General features: G+C 35.8%; 1 protein-coding gene across 2 annotated transcripts; it reads left to right on the top strand.

Annotated features, from left to right (window-relative positions):
* The first annotated feature begins 3,506 nt into the window (after window positions 1-3,506).
* On the top strand, window positions 3,507-10,980 carry LOC140833053 (26S proteasome non-ATPase regulatory subunit 1 homolog A-like). Of its 2 annotated transcripts, XM_073197443.1 has the most exons (13): window positions 3,507-3,763; window positions 4,535-4,598; window positions 4,863-4,968; window positions 5,793-5,904; window positions 5,992-6,160; window positions 6,704-7,176; window positions 7,283-7,418; window positions 7,505-7,750; window positions 7,846-8,066; window positions 8,153-8,411; window positions 8,665-8,897; window positions 8,978-9,494; window positions 10,277-10,980. In XM_073197443.1, exons 1-13 carry the CDS (start codon window positions 3,612-3,614, stop codon window positions 10,598-10,600), a joined length of 3,012 nt encoding a protein of 1,003 aa, XP_073053544.1. In that variant the 5' UTR covers window positions 3,507-3,611; the 3' UTR covers window positions 10,601-10,980. The 2 variants fall into 2 exon arrangements, with proteins under 2 accessions (XP_073053544.1, XP_073053545.1); XM_073197444.1 differs by lacking the exons at window positions 3,507-3,763; window positions 4,535-4,598 and adding an exon at window positions 5,661-5,728 and having other exon boundaries at window positions 5,818-5,904.
* The last annotated feature ends 7,114 nt before the right edge of the window (window positions 10,981-18,094 follow it).

Raw genomic sequence — 18,094 nt, 5'->3', positions numbered from 1 at the left:
TCATGTTCTCATTATGCTTTTTTGGTGGGTGGTTCGTGACGTCCTTTTGAGATGAGTTATAATAATAACTATCTCGATTGTTTTCAAAACCACGGCCGCGACCACGACCACGACCACGACCACGACCACGATCACGTCCACGTCCACGTCCACGACCATGACCTCGACCTCGACCAAAACTTTGTCTCTGGGTTTGATTTTGGTTTCCAGGTTTAAATTCATTTTTACTTACAACATTTACTTTTGGAAATGCTGTTGATCCAGTGGGTCGGGACTGATGATTTCTCATCAATAGCTCGTTCTTTTCCGCCACAAGAAGACATGCGATAAGTTCAGAATATCTCGCAAATCCACGCACTCTATATTGTTGCTGTAAAGTTATATTTGATGCGTGAAACGTGGAAAATGTTTTTTCAAGCATTTCTGATTCCGTAACCTCATGTTTACAAAATTTTAATTGCGAGATTATTCAATACATCGCCGAATTGTAATCACTAACTTTCTTGAAATCTTGGAATCTTAACATATTTCATTCATCACGGGCGGTCGGAAGTATAACTTCCCTTATATGTTCGAATCATTCTTTCAATCCTTTCCACAGAGCCATGTGATCTTTTTCGATGAGATATTCACATTTTAAACCTTCATCGAGATGTCCACGCAAAAATATTATAGCTTTTGGTTTCTCTTGTGATGAAGATATACCATTTTCTTTAATGGTCTCACTTAGACCCAATGACTCAAGATGCATTTCTACATCGAAAGTCCATGTCATATATTTTTTTCCCGTGATGTCGAGCGCAACAAATTCGAGCTTTGTCAAATTTGTCATGGTGGTACTAAAAAAAATTACGATACATTTTATTAGTTAATGAATATTGCAATACAAAGTAATGGATAAACAACAAGTACAAGCATTCGTAAAAATAAAGAAAACACACGAGGAGGATATTCTCCAATAAATACAAGACTCGTAAGTATGATAATCAAAAAAATTAAAAATAACCTTGAGAAAGCCATCTTCTTTCTTCTTCGATAAATTTGATGAAGAATAATTTTTAGAGAAGAAGAGAAAGTTGGAGTGATTGTATGTGTTTGTGAGATCATATTTATAGGGCAAAAACTAGCCGTTTTGTTACCGTTTATGACCGTTGGTGTACAAAAAATAAATAGTTGTATTTGTACAATTTTATGGTAATAATATGATGTATATAATATTAGTCATGTTTAAATAATTATGTATATCATATCACATTATTATAATGAGGTGTCGTAAGTTATTTTGTTAAAACACTTTATAGGCTTTTATACTTGTCGTATCCCTTACCGGGAGTGTGGGATGTCGTATTAACATCATCCCAGAATTTATAACAAGTTTTTGAAAAAATTATTTTTATTATATAATAACATTATATTATATATTAAATATATACACAATAAATAAATAACAACAAATAAATATTATTACTTTTGTTACTTTTTTCTTCTGTTTGGAGCTTGGAAAAGTATGGAGGACTTTTAGAGCTTCGTGCTGATAACGTATTGTGAAAAAGTAAAAATTTATGGTAAAAAGTAAAAATCTCAAACTCTCAAAATTTACCAAACTACACACTTTATAATATTTTCTATATACTCAATTGTAATTTTCTTCACAAATGAGATATCTATTTATAGAAAATCTTTACAAATAATCCAAAAAATAAATTCATCATAACCTACATCATCACACACTAATTTTCAATATTTACAACTCTTATTTTCAACATTCAAATATTAAATACACACATTTTAAATATTATTTTTCAACAGTTCTCAATTTCTTTTTGTTTTATTCTATCATTTTTATTTTAAGATGCGACGATTCAATTCAAATAATCAAATATTGATCGGACGTCAGCCAACCAAACATCTTAAGAGCAACTCCAACCCATCGCTATCATAGCATTTTGCTCCAAAATGGCGCAGCCTCCCTCCTCTGCGCCAAATTTGGCGCAGCGGAGAAACCCAGCGCCAAAATTGCGCTGGGTTTGGGCCTTTTTTTATTTTTTTTTAATTTTTTTAATTTTTTTATTTATTATAAATATGTATTAAATATTTTTAATAATAATATTATATAATTGATGAGTAAAATTAAATCGTGTTGATATAAAATATAATTCATAATAAAAATTAAAACACAAAAAAATAATTATAATTATATTAGAAAATTTATAAAAATACTTCTAGTTTTTTTATTTTATTTTTAATATTTTGAACTCTCGTAAATATATAATTGATAAAATATCAGAAAAACCAACAACAAAATTTTGAAATTAAAATTACAATACCCAATCGAAATACAAAATACAAAGATAATACATAATTGAAATACAAATTCGAAGATAATACATAATTGAAAATCACAAAAATAACAATGCGAACAAAAACATAAAAATGAGAAACAATGTAGATGATCAATAATCTCCTAAATTAGATCCCGAACCTCCAAATCACCAAAATATTTCTCAAATGTATCATTTTCGTGTTGTCCATGTTCTTCATTTCTTTTTTTCAAAATTTTGGCTCGTTCCTTTCGAACAATTTCGCGCATTTCTTGATCACCTATCGTGCTTAAATCCATGTACAAAACTTTATTCTCGTCTTGAAAGGTTGTTAATGTTATTTGTTGTTGTCTAGTTTCAATTTTTTTTTGTTGATTTGCTAATTTGAGCTGCTCATTTTGCAATGCTAGGAGTTTCATCTTATAACTTTGTTGAATTTCAGTGGATCTTTTTTGTAATACATTTATAAGATCACGATGCCCTTCTTTCATTGTAGATATCAATTCCAGCACATTGTCGTCCCTTTTTTTCTTTAGTTTAGATTTTTTAACACCGAGAGGTCGCTGGGATGAAGTGTCGCCTGTATTTTCATCACTACTTAAATTAATTGAAAACAGAGGTAATCCAGGAGAACCTGATATTGGAGTATTTGGTGTCTGGCTATCTGACTGTGACTAGTCCAAACTTGTGACATGCATTCTTGCTGGTGCGCTCATTGGATTGATGTCACTCGAGAATTTCTCCATATCTTTCATAATATACCACACATGATCATATTTGAAGCCTTTACTAAAATCAGCATCTTGCATGAACAAATCTTTTGCTCGCTTTAACTGTACGAAAATATCCAGCTATTATCTTATAAGAAATTAAACTTGTAATTTAATAAATAGTTGAATAAGACATACTTACAATATTCTCCTCTGATGCGTCATTTGGACGGAGAGTTTCAATTTTAATAAAAATAAAATTATAGTTATAATACTAATGTTAACATTAATTATAATTATATTGTTAAATTTATAAATAAATAGTAAACAAAAAGAATATTTTAGAAATATATTTTTTTAGTGTAAGATTTGAACTAAATGAGTTAGAGATGAACGTTAAATTAAGCATAAAAACTGCATTATTTTTGTGCAAAAACTAAGCCAAAATAGATTTATTACGGTGATTACCTATCCTACGCATTTCACTTTGCCCTTGCTACAAGAAACCCCACTCCTCATTTCTCTCTTTTCAAAACCCCCCTCAGATCTCTACGCCGAATTCTCGATCACGATCTGTTAGATGGCGGCCGAGGCGACGATTGTGAGTTCTGCCGGAGGGCTTTTGGCGATGCTGAACGAGAGCCACCCGGCGCTTAAGCTGCACGCGCTCTCCAACCTCAACTCCTTCGTGGACTATTTCTGGCCGGAGATCTCGACTTCCGTTCCGATTATGTAATCTATCTCTTTTTTCCTTGTCAGTCAAATACGTGAATGGGGTTTCCAAACTGGATGTTTGGTTAGGCTTTTTTTATGCGATTGGTTTTTTTTTTATGATATGGAGTTTGAGTAGCTTTGTACTGTTTGGGGGGAATGTTTATTTTTTTGTGTGAGGTGGAGTTTGGGGCGCCTGATATATATAATAATTACTCCCCATGTTTTAATTTTTGTTGCCTTCTATTGATGGCAAGCTATTTTGTAGGCAGGAAAGATTATCAATTAGTTTTTGTTAGAAATGTATTGTTGTTGTTGCAGTTTTCTTACTTTTCGCATCGTTAGAAGCTTTAGGTGGCAAGGTTTTTTTTTTTGTTTTATGCTGTGGCAGGCGGGGGTGTAATCTTTCAGTATGAGAATGTTGGGTGGTCTCACTTTTTGTTAATTTTTTGCAATCAATATCTTTTGACCGATTATTGCTCACCTCCTCTAAGTTAATATCTTGGTTTAAGCTTTGCTCAGCTCCGCCCTTCTTTTTGGTTTGGCTTCTTTCCAAATGCGGGTACCAGTTAATTCTTGTATTCTCTATTTTAATGCCAATATTCTTCTGATTGTTATGTTTGGGTTCACTCACAATAAATTTCTGTATCCTTGTCTAATTTTATGATAAATTTTTTGCTTTTAATTTATGTTTTAGTTTTATTTATAATTTAAGCATAGTTCCTGTGCGATATTGGTATTTTTTTTTATCTTACTTTTACCTGTTAATAGATGTTTAATATTTGGTTGCAGAGAAAGCTTATATGAAGATGAAGAGTTTGATCAAAGGCAACTTGCTGCTTTGCTTGTTTCAAAGGTAAAACCATGTTTCTCCCAAAGTTTTATTTTCATCCATATGTTTTGGGAGTTTTGTGCTGTATTAGTACTCTGATAAATTTAGTAATTCCTACAGAACTCAAGGAAAGTCGTGTTAAAAAATGTAAAACTGGTGTTCTTGTTTTGTGAACTTCCTCTTGTTCACAATTTATTAAAAGATGAACAGAAATTCTTGATTCCATTATGTTTTTATTATTTTTGCACCTTTGTTTATTCTTCACCAGTTTTGGTTTTTTTTCTTCAGGTTTTCTATTATCTTGGTGAGCTCAATGACTCGTTATCTTATGCCCTCGGAGCTGGCCCTCTGTTTGATGTGTCAGAAGATTCGGACTATGTTCATACTATTCTTGGTGAGATTTTTTTTCTGCCCTTATCTTCACATATTGTCCGAGACCAAGGATCTAAAATTTGCTAGGCGCTAGTGGGACGCCAGACCAACGTCTAGGGCCTAGGCGTCGGTAGGCGGTTTCAACATGATAAATCACACCTTAACTCCCAACACAATAACATCAAATTTAAAATGCATTCAAAGTTATACAACTAATAGAATATCACAAATTTACTCCAATTATTTTTCTCTATAATTTTCAACAACTTGTTCATCTTCGAACACAAACTCCATATCATCATTGTGATCTTGCTATTTTTCGGATGCAAAATCATTCTTGTGAAGTTTTCACTCTATATCGCATACAAAGATGAAGTTTGATGTGTCAGGACAAGTCAACAAATCACATTTTATATTGGACTTTGATTTAAAGCCTTAAAAAAATTACCATTATTTTTTTCAATTGGACTTTAAAATTAAAAGGCCAAAAACTTTTGGAAAGAAGCCCCAAAAAAAAACTTAAAAGCCCTAACCGTCTGTAGCGCCTATGATGCATAGGCCCATTAGTTGGCTCCTAGGGTCGCCTAGGATGGCCGACTAGAACATTTTCAGTGAGGTCAGCCGGCGCCTAGGCCAAATTTTAGAACTCTGTCCAAGTCTCTGAGACTAATCATAATAGCTCCCCAAGATGGATTCTGATGGAAGTGTATGTAGCTTGATTGAAATAAGTGTGGCCTGTTGAAGGGCAATGCTTGTTAAGAACTGAAGAAGTATCACTGAAGGTGTGTGCTGCTTCCTGTAATTTAAAGCTGCTTATAGTTTTTATCGTGCTATTGTATCACTTAGCCAAAGCAATCGATGAATATGCTAGTCTCAAGACTAAGGCAGCTGAGACAAAGGATGAATCCATGAAGGTTGACTCTAGACTGGAGGCGATTGTTGAGAGAATGCTTGATAAGTATGTTTAAGTTGTATCATGTGTTGCTATATGCAGTTCATGTGGCGTCTTCTTACTAGTTCATGTCTTGATTACCCTTTTTTCCAGATGTATAGTCGATGGGAAAAACCAACAAGCTATAGGAATGGCCATTGAATGCAGACGATTGGATAAACTCGAGGAAGCAGTTATAAAGAGTGACAATATTCATGCTACTATCAATTATTGCATCGATGTCTCGCATTCGTTTGTGAATCGAAGAGAATATCGCCGTGAGGTGAAATCATTTAGTACATGCCCTTGTTATGTTTCTGTATCCTTTTTTCTAACAATTGTTAAGCTCTTATGGCACTTTGGTAAATGGCAAATTTTCAGTACGATGAAGATGTCAGTCAATTGCTTTTGACACTAACATAGAAATGTATAATAAGGTTCTATACTAACATGATGTGTTTAATGCATTGTTAATCTAAAGCTGCGCCAGGGGGCTCATGGTCTATATGAAGTGATGAATTTCACACTTCAATCATTTTGACATGTAGAGAGTAATGAAATGCATCCGTGTTTATAGTTTTGTGATTTATTTAAGATGTAATTCAAATTGAATGTTATGAGCTTTAATCTTGCTTTCTTCCTATTTTTTTAAATTAAATGCAATGATTTCTCTATCATAAGATCATGAAAGTATCTGCTGGGGAAGGAACTTGGTCTTTTTGAACCTATTAAGTTTCTATGCTTCTATCCATTATACTTGAGGTCATCTTACTGGCTCAAAAAAGCTAATAAAACTAATGCTATGATCCTTGTAATTCGGGTTCAGGTACTCCGTCTGCTTGTCAAAGTATATCAGCAATTGCCTTCTCCTGATTATTTGAGCATTTGTCAGCGCCTAATGTTTTTGGATGAACGTGAGGTTGTAGCAAGTATATTAGAGAAACTATTACGATCAGAAGTCGAGGATGATGCTCTTTTGGCATTTCAAATAGCATTTGATCTTGTGGAGAATGAGCACCAGGCTTTCCTTTTGAGTGTCCGAGATGGGCTTCCAAGTCCTAAGCCCCAGCTTTCAACGACTGCACAGTCAGGGTCTAGTCAACCCGTTTCTGCTCAAAGTGGAAGTGTTGTACAATCACAGGATGTTCAAATGACAGATGGTACTGATGAAAGTAGTAATTCCTTAAATCTAGATCAGCGCGATGGAGTTTATGCAGAGAGGCTGGCAAAAATAAGAGGAATTTTGTCTGGAGAGACTTCAATACAGCTGACTCTGCAGTTCTTGTATAGTCATAACAAGTAAGTTTTCTTGCTATCAGATTGAGACACAGCCAAATTCTCTTTTACATGCTTACATTATGTGGTTCAAATTGTGACGGACATTTGATTGCTTATCTACATACAGATCAGATCTTCTCATTCTTAAGACCATAAAGCAATCTGTCGAGGTTAGAAATAGTGTTTGCCATAGTGCAACTATATATGCTAATGCTATTATGCATGCGGGAACAACTGTGGATACGTTTCTTCGCGAGAATCTGGTAATCTATTGATTATTCCCTGGTTTCCATTTACTGTTTTAATATATTTTGATGTTATCACGGATTGATGTGTCCTGCATTGATAGGACTGGTTGAGCAGGGCTACAAATTGGGCTAAATTTAGTGCCACAGCAGGTCTTGGTGTTATCCACAGAGGCCATCTGCAACAAGGAAGATCACTCATGGCTCCATACTTGCCACAGGGTGGAACTGGGGGCGGTAGTCCATATTCTGAAGGTGGAGCTTTATATGCTCTTGGTTTAATTCATGCAAACCATGGAGAAGGAATAAAACAGTTTCTTCGTGAAAGCTTGGGGAGTACTAATGTTGAGGTTTAACCTTTGTTTTACCTAATGTTATTATTCTTTCGTCACTACATTTCTCCACCGACTTTTAGCTGAACTCTGGGAGATATTTAACGGTGCAGGTTATTCAACATGGTGCCTGCCTAGGTCTTGGTTTGGCTGCTTTAGGAACTGCTGATGATGACATCTTTGAAAACATAAAAAATGTGCTATATACAGACAGTGCTGTTGCCGGTGAAGCTGCTGGCATTAGCCTGGGTTTACTGATGGTTGGAACTGCCAGTGAGAAAGCCAAGGAATTGCTTGCATATGCACATGAGACCCAGCATGAGAAGATAATCAGGTAATGTTGAATCATGCATTGTCCTGAAACAGTTATGTTCTCTATTAATCTTTCTTGTCACTATCTTGTTGTGTATGGCTTGCCAGGGGTTTGGCATTGGGGATAGCACTTACAGTCTATGGGAGAGAAGATGAAGCCGATACACTCATTGAGCAAATGACTCGTGATCAAGACCCTATATTGCGCTATGGAGGCATGTATGCTTTGGCTTTGGCATACAGGGGAACAGCAAACAATAAGGCAATACGTCAATTGTTGCACTTTGCTGTCTCTGATGTGAGCGATGACGTCCGGCGAACTGCTGTTCTTGCACTTGGATTTGTTTTATATTCTGATCCTGAGCAGGTCCATACCTTTTTATTTCTTCGAAGTTCTTTTTCTACATAGATTTCTATGTTTTTTGAATTCCATCTTCAATTGTTTATCTAGCCGTTTGCAAGATGTTTAGAACCCAAAACTACTTTGTATTTTCCCCTGATACGTGGCCTGCTTATAGCTAATGTTGTATATGTATGATATTTTTCACAAAGGGGAGTTTTGAAGTAGGGATGTTGGCTGGGTCTTTTCCAATGCAGTTATCTATTTTTTAACATTGCAGACTCCTCGTATAGTTTCCTTGTTGTCCGAGTCCTACAACCCTCATGTTCGATATGGCGCCGCATTGGCTGTTGGAATTTCATGTGCTGGCACTGGTCTTAGCGAGGCAATATCATTGCTGGAACCATTGATGTCAGATGTTGTTGATTTTGTGCGTCAAGGTGCTCTAATTGCAATGGCAATGGTTATGGTTCAGACAAGTGAAGCCAGTGATTCTCGTGTTGGTACATTCAGGTATTGTGTGTGTATACATAGGTAAGATTCAGTTGATGATCACCTTTTTTTTTTTCTGGTAACCATGTCTTAACTATTAGGCGCCAATTGGAAAAAATTATCATGGATAAACATGAAGACACAATGAGCAAGATGGGTGCAATTCTGGCTTCTGGGATCCTGGATGCTGGTGGAAGGAATGTGACAATAAAGTTACTTTCAAAGTCAAAACATGATAAAATTACTGCTGTTGTTGGTCTTGCTGTGTTTAGCCAGTTTTGGTATTGGTACCCACTTATTTATTTCATTAGCCTGGCATTTTCACCAACTGCATTCATTGGTCTGAACCACCATCTTAAAGCGCCGAAGTTCGAATTCTTGTCTCATGCTAAGCCATCATTTTTCGAGTACCCTAAGCCTACTACGGTATCGACGACAACAACCTCTGTTAAGCTACCCACCGCGGTTTTATCGACTTCAGCTAGAGCAAAGGCCAGGGCTAGTAAGAAGGAGGCAGAGAAGGCATATACAGATAAGGCATCAGGTGCAGAGCCAAAAAGTGCTGTCGTTGGATCTGGAAAGGGGAAAGCTGTCGACAAGGATGGGGATGCTATGCAGGTTAGATTGATTGCTGTTTTTTAACCGTAGAGATTAGGGGTGCAAAAGGTTGAACTTAGCCTCATGTTACTCAATATTTTCGTACGTGAACACAAAATATCAATATTAACTAGGTTAGAAGAAGTTCAACTCGAATTAGAGCTTGAACGTAAACTTGTTGATCGTGCTCTTATAGAGCAAAGTTTGAAGTATGACGCCTAGCTTATGTTCCGGTTAGCTTTTCTTGTAAAATAATTTGGTTTCAAATTTGATTAAAATAGTCTAGAAAATGCTTGAGCTTAACTCGTTTTTTTTTAAAGCAACTCAACTCTAATTTTTAAATATGAATAAAATATAATTTGAGATGGCTCAGAAAGCTCACGAGTGGTTAGCCTAGTTGATTCATTTGCATTCATGCTAAGCATTTTGTAAAAATAATTAAAACCCTGAGGTACTGTTTGAAGTTAAAAGATGAGATAATAATATTGTGATAAATAATCTAATATAATAAATAAATAATAATAGATAATATAGTATTTGATTTGATTGATAAATAATAGTTTTTTTGATTTGATTGATTAAATTGTCTTTTGAATAATTAATAAAATATTAATAATATTATTTATTAAATATAATATTGTAATTTAAATTTAATGATTTGATTATGTAAGATAAATGATTAGTATATGGATAAATATTATGACAAGACATGAGATAGGATGATGATAAATTATCAAGGATTAATTATGAATGACTTCAAACTATGCCTAAATAGAAGCTTCAGAATGTCTGTCATTTTTCAGGTTGATAGCACAGCAGAAAAGAAGGCTGAACCCGAGCCATGTTTTGAAGTCTTGACTAACCCTGCCAGAGTCGTTCCCGCCCAAGAAAAATTTATCAAATTCCTCGAAGAAAGTAGATATGTCCCTGTGAAGTCTGCACCCTCAGGATTTGTTCTGTTGAAAGATTTGCGTCCGCACGAACCCGAACAGTTATCACTCACCGATGCACCATCATCGACAACATCAAATGCAGGTGGATCATCTGCTGGTCAACAGGGTTCAACCTTTGCAATGGCTGTTGATGACGAGCCTGCCCCTCCACAACCATTTGAATACACGTCGTGAGTTTTTCGCACTGCTCTGTTCTTTGTAAGTTTACACAGAAGAAGCTGCTCAGTAGCTTTCACACTAGCGGCTACAAATGACCGGGGGACGACAGACCCATCTTTTCCCAACCTTGATCTTAGAGCACATTTTTTAAGCTGGTGCATACAGGAATGCACTTGGGGAGAAGTGATTGGAAGAATTTGAATTGCCATTGCCATTGCCATTGCCAATAGAATTATTTCGTGTAATTTTTCTTATTCTCCGTCCGGAAGAAGAAACAGTATTTGAATCTGCATTTCAGTGGATTGCAAGGTGTGTTCATTTCTAGGTGTTGAATTCTTGAATCGTCTCTCTATTTTTTGTAGTTTAATTAATTGTAAATTTAATTCAATTATCTTGTACTTTATGACAAGAACTGCTGTTTAAAGTAATTTGAGGATATTATCCCTTTGATAGAAGTATTCGATTTGGACGAGAGTAAAATAAAATCTAGAAACATTTGAATTTTGAATGCATGCGGTGTAAAAGAATTGAATTGGGTCATATATTAGTAAAAACTTAATGATTGTATTTGGTTCGAAATAACTATGTTTGGGTTAGAGCTTGATTCAAAGCTTACAAATTTTAATTTGTTGGCTTGGATTTGGTTTGAAATGAGTTGGAGTTCGGTTAAAAATATATCTGTAGGATCGAGCGTTTGTCGTTTTAACAAAAGCTATAGTTAGTGATAATGGTGCAACTCAAATATTTTAAACCGCACAATAGCTCAAGCACGATTGTTCGATCGGTCTACCAAGCAGGAACAATTATTGCACCCAACAATCTCTCTCCCAATAATTGTACTCCTTGTACTCAATGAGAATCGAACCCGTGACCTTGTCTCTGATACCAATTGTAGGACCGAGCGTTTGTCGCTTTACCAAAAATTATAGCTAGTGATAATGGTGCAACTCAAATCTTTTAAACCGCACAGCAGCTCAAGCACCACGGTTCGACCACTTTACCAAGCAGGGACAATTATTGCACCCAACGTTATTCATGAGTCATATATCTAGACATTAAAATTAAGATTCGAAAACGAATGTTCGAAAGCTCGAAAAGTCCGAAAATTCGAAATGCAAATATATTTAATATATAATTATATTCTATTGATAAACATTTAAGGTTCGCGAACTATCGAAAAAAATAGTTTTGTCCGAATTCGACTCGAAAAAAGTTCGAACACGTTCGTGTTCGACTCGAGTTTGATAATGTAGTTTTCAAAACTCAGTACACGTAAACTACATGTATGATTAAATTAATTTAGTTAATAATTTAAGCAATGCATGCTGCGTGTTGAATTATTTCAAAAGTAGATATATTTATTTTATTATGAAATTTTATTATAATTAAGATGTTTTCATTAGTTTAGTTTTCGAACGAATATTCGATGCCGAATAGGGAAAGGAGACCGGAGATGATTAAAATATTAAAAATTTAAAGTTATAATTTTTATTTTAAGTCAATAAATTTTTCATTTTAAAATATTTTAAATTATAATATTTTAAGGTTAAATTTAACTTATCGAATGTATTAAAGACATTAAACATTTTAATTAGCATAACTCGAAAAAATAAAGAAATTAAATACGTCCACTTTAAATAAAATATTTTATTTATTATTTTTATGATTTAATTAATTAAACTAGGTAGTATTTGATTAAAGAAATAATTTAAAATTTGTAGGACTTTTAATTTCAAAGTTGGAAGGCTAAATAAAGAGTGACTCTCATGTGAGACCGTCTCACGGATCATAATCTGTGAGACGAGTCAACCCTACCCATATTCACAATAAAAAGTAATACTCTTAGCATAAAAAGTAATACTTTTTCATGGGTGACCCAAATAAGAGATCCGTCTCACAAATACGACCCGTGAGACCGTCTCACACAAGTTTTTGCCCTAAATTAATAATTTAATTGTAAGAGCTTAATTAGTAAATTTAATTAAACTAAAGAACCTAACTAATACTCTATTATATATCGAGGAAGAGTCCTACCATATCTTGACAAATCACACGCACACACACACATTGATCACGAAATCTCTCTCTCTCTCTCTCTCTCTCTCTCACACACACACACACACACACAAAACTTAACTCTCCACCAAAGTTTTTGCAAGGAAAAACTTGAAGTTTTTTTTCTTCTTCCACCAATAGCCTAGCCGATCATCACCCCACTATACTTGATTAATTTAGAAACTTTCGAACAAGAAAAATGCAGCACAACGTCCTTGGTTCGTCCTCCGTTCTTCCCTGTGTCGATATTCGATAATTCATGCGTTTTAACTCAAAGACATGTCTAAACCTTTCTTTTATGAATCGATCATGTTATATACTGTATTTTGATATAAAATATGCATGAAAACTCATTGGTTTAGTTATATATATGCTAAAACTTGATTAAAACTCGTTTCGATACATAATACGCTTGAACTTATTTGTTTCATCAAGTTTTTAATCACCGTCTTTGCTGGACCGATCCTATGGATTCCTGCTACATATGGTTATGATTTAGGGTGTGTTTAGGGGTTATTAAGTGGTACGATACAGACCGATAGGCCGCTGGTGCAGTAGAAACCGAAGCAAACAACTTCGCGTGCATAAGGGTAGTCGTGGCCTTGATGGTGTCGGGTTCAGTGGAGGGATGGACAAGGGATTTTGGCTATGTTTTGGAGCATGTCTTAGGGTCCTAGGGTGAGCCTAGATAGGGTGGTTCATGGGTTCGTTGGTCGGGTAAAAGGCTGGAACCAGAAGTATGGAAGCTGCGCTGAAGGGGAGTCATGCATAGGGAGGCTCACGGCTTTGGCTTGTTTAGGGGCTGGGCTGCGGCTCTGGGCTGGAAAGGCCTCATGTGAGTCTAAGGTTCGAGTGTAGGGCTTGATTCGCGTCCAGTTCGCGTTGGTAGGCGTGGAGTCGTATGAAACGTAGATGTGTCATAGTGCATCTCCATGGGTTATTATCTTGGATAGGCTGCTGTTCACGTTTTAAGGGGGCTCAATCATGGTCTGGGGCTGGTTTAGGGTCTTGGACAGTGGGTTAAGATGTTGTCTAAGTATGGTTTGAGTCCCGAGACGTTCGGTAAGTCGTAAGTTATTTTATTTAATTTGGGAATCATACGTGTCTGAGTGCATCTTCGGGGCTATGTTTGGTTAGTCAAATAATGAGGCTTTTGCAGCATGTCTAGAGCATTCCATTGAAGTCCACGATGTTCGTAAATATGTATCGCGTGCAAAATAATTATTTTTGAGCTATGCGATTTGTCTGGCGGCCAAATTATGTTACGAGTTTGGAAGCCGGATAACGTGCCTGGGGACCTCTCCAACCTCTTCGGAGAGTTATGTTATGTTAGGAAGCGGACATCCAATCCAAGAGCCGTGGTGATCCCTGTCGGCCGAGTACTGCGGTTTAGTGTGATCAAAAGATGTGTATGGGCGACTTGCATTGAACAGAACTCTACGCAAAGTTATTTACATTTATGTTTATGCATGACAAGTATGAAAATATGATTTTTATGAAATTGTTTATGTAGGAAAGTCGCGTTATACATATTTATGCTTACAATATTTTATGTACGAGTTAAGTTTAAATTACATGGATTTTTAATACGTATTATTCGTTATTTACGGTTTATGCATGATAGTCATTATAATTATTAGACTTGATCGATGCAGATGATATATTTGAGGAGACGGGAGGAGGCTACTAGTGAGAGGGCTCGGGCCAGTGACAGTGCAAACCCGAGGACCTTGTAGTTTAAGTTATATTACTATGCACATTTTTAAACTATTTACTCTGAATTTTTATTTATCAGTACTTGTGGCTAGCAAATTGAATTTATGGTTTTCTTAGATTATTTTTAAAATTAAATTAGTAGTTTATGGATTTTGGGATTTATTGGATGTTTGTGATTTATTTAAAATGTTGGCATTTTATTATAATTTTTGAATGCGTGACGATTCATTATTTAAATTTAAGTGCTATTTTTATAAATAATTATTTAATAAGAAAATAAAAATTTTCCGTAGATATTAAAGTAGTATTATTTTAAGACTTGTTCGTAAAAGTTGGTATTAAAGCGCAAGGTTTTATGATACAGGGTTGTGCCTACTGCGGGTTGTGAGAAGCTCAGGAAGTCACGTCTTAAGTCTGTAAGTTTTTACGGTTTTAAATGTATTAAGTGGTAAGTACGAGTTTCCTTAAACTGCGTGTTTATGTTTTAAAATCATTTTAGCATGTTACACGAGTAGTTCGTTATGCATGTTGGTTACGTGCTAGGTTAAATGGTGGAACAGTATGCCTCCTAGACGTGTTATTGACCATGAGGGCCATGAGGCTCGTGATGAGTAGAGAGTTTCCCCTCCACGTCGAACACCAGACCTTCAGGCTCAAATGCTTGCGGATATAACTTGGTTCTTTGCGCAATTTTCCAAGAACAATGCTGAGATGGATAGGAGGGCGAGGCATTAGGCAGTATATGATTGATTCCGTAAGATGGACCCTAAAGATTTTGGTTATATTAGTAGGTTATTTTTGAAATTTTCATGAGAACTTTAGGATAGTAGATTCAGTTTGTGCATGAGACTAAGTATAACGGCCCGAAAATTCGTGTTTGAAAATTTGCGGGAAATTTAAAAATTTTCTTTTAAACTAAATGAAGTATCAAATTCATAAAATAAACTGTTAAATAATGTTTAATGTTTAAAAATAGCAGCGGAAGTATTTAATGTTTGCAAAGTAATAATTTAAAATAATTCAACAAGAGATAAGATGTTTGAGCATTAAAAATAAAATGGCAAGTGCTGAAACTGAGGTCCTCGGGTGCACTACTGCCGACCCAAGCTAGCTCACTGGTCCCCGCCCTCGGTCCCGACATCATCAGTACCTACAACAATCAAGTCTAGTGAGTCTAAAGACTCAACATGCATATATCGTAAATAACGAGTAAATAATATAGTAAAATTTGCATGGGAGTAAAATTATCATGTCATGAGGCATAATCTTGAAAATAATTTATCATGAGCAATTATAATACGTATATAGCTGAACTAAAAATCATAGTGAAAATGTTTGCTCCTTGGAGCCCTGTACTGAAATAACTTGTAATAAATTTTCTGGTGAGATTATGGTCTATGCAAGTGGTCCATGAACTGAACTGAACTGAGCTGACCGATACTGGGGACCGGACCGATACTGGGGATCGGATTTACGTCTGATCAGACTACTGCCACAGTACTGGGTGAAACAACTGAACTAACCGGTAACTGGTGACCGGACCGATACTGGGGACCGGATTTAATACTGATAGTAAAGTGACCACAAGCAATATCGCATAAATCTCAAAATGAATATTTTTGCACGTAATATAATTAGATAACATCATTAAATATGAACAATTTCGATCTTATTGCATTAAAACCATGTACTTGCGATATTTAAAAATACCTATATGACTTGATTGAATAGTGAAAGAAGATATAAACATGCCTTGGTTTGTTTTGACAGAAAACAAACAAAATAACGACGCGGCGCGGCGGAGACGGAGTGCTCTTCCCTTCCTCACTTAATTCCTTTAAATTAAGCATGCACCATAATTATTATAATAGCGTAAAAATCGTAAACTTGATGCATGAACATTTAAAAATATTATGATTCGTGCTCAGGGCGCTGCTAGGACCGAAATCTCACCCGGGTGCAAAATGACCACTTTGCCCCTATAAACCCAAAAATTAGCGTTTCAACCTTGGACCTCTAAAATTGACCCGAAGCTTACCAAACTCCTTAAAATGTCCCAAAACATATTTAAAAATATTTCAAGACATAAACTCGAGCCCATAGTATAACTTAACCGATTTGTTTTAAAACTTGGGCCGAGGTCCCGGTTTTAACTCGAATCGGACCAAAACTTAACCAACTTTTCTCCAAATTTTACTATACCTTAAAAAAATCTTTAATAGATCCTAAAACACTATCATTAGACCCCTAAACCCACGGCTAAAATTTCCCAAAATGCCAAAACTCTCGGTCCTCTCTTTCCCAGCCACCTCATGTGCACCTATCCTTCAAAAACTCTCGCCTCAAGCTCCCCCGTCGTTCCAGCCTTAAGCCAACCTACCAAGGACCTAGACCAGCCCCAAGCCACCTAACCACACCAAGCTCTCAGCCCCATGCACGCCTCTAACCACTAGGACCCGAAACTTTGCCACCAATCTCCTACCGAGACCAACTCGACCCTACATGGCTCAATCGATTGTCCCTTCGCTCCAGCGTGTTTCGAGCCGTTCCAGACCCCAATACAGACCCACCAGGGTCTGGTCCCGGGGATGGGAAAGGCCCTTGCACAGCTGGTGTAGCAGGACACTTGGATCGCACCCTCCCACCATCTCACATTCGATCGGCCATCGACCTTTCATCCAAACCCGACCAAGTTCCACCCTCCAGCGCCTAAACCTCAACAAGCACTATCTGTACAGCCCATTAACATCATAATACAGCAGCCCTTGCACAAAAATCAGAAAGGAGCGTGAGCAGCAACATAAGAATGCAAGAACACATGAAAATTCGATAATCCCTCCTACACATGCTTAGATCGAGAGTTTTACATTCATAAATACATATACATCAGTAATATAACGTGGATGATGCGAGAAAGATGTTACAAAGCGTGCATTGATGATTTGAAGAGAAAGATCGAGACAATGGAACCCGGATGAACTTTTCTTGCAAAAATCAAGCCAAAAGCCGAAGCTTTCAGCTGCTGGGTGTTGGAACCGAGGGGAGGGATCAGAGTGGGGGTGAGTGTCGGCTGATACAAGTTTAGGTTTAGGGTAATTGGTGATTAAGTGCTAATTATATAGGTAATACTAAGTTAATGGGCCACAATTGTACTTTAAAGATTTTTAAATGAGTTTTAAGTCCAATAAGTCCAAAAGTGGGCCTATTAAATCCAAACGCACTCTCGAAAAATATTTCGTGTTGGAAAGATTTTGAAAATATTAGCCAAAACCTAAAAAGGTCCCCCAATTCGATAAAATGTGCGTACCGTTAAAAATAAAATAATGCGGGTAAAAATACCCTAATAAAATCCTATTTTAGAAAAATACACTTAAAATACTTTAACTTAAATTTATAAAAATAAATCATGTAATAAAATAATTTTTCTGAAAGCTCTCCGGTCTTCATTCCTCGATCGAACGTGAAATGCACCTAGAAATCCTAATGTATGAACTTTTAAAATTTTAAGAACTAAATTCTATCATGCATGAATTATGCATAAATTGCATAAAATAATTAAACATAATTTAATGAAATGAACATGCTAAATTATCACTCCTTAAATGAGTCTTTATTAGCTTGTCTCAATACTCCATCTCCAGTCCGGCCTCACTTATTTAATTGAAAAGATAACAATTAAACTACTACGTCAAGTAAATAAATTTAAAGATAAGAATTTAAATACTCATGCAATAAAAA

Source organism: Primulina eburnea, chromosome 5, assembly GCF_022965805.1.
Source record: "Primulina eburnea isolate SZY01 chromosome 5, ASM2296580v1, whole genome shotgun sequence".
Lineage (NCBI taxonomy): Eukaryota > Viridiplantae > Streptophyta > Magnoliopsida > Lamiales > Gesneriaceae > Primulina > Primulina eburnea.
The sequence above is the reverse complement of the archived record's forward strand: the minus strand, read 5'-3'. Positions and strand labels throughout refer to the sequence as shown.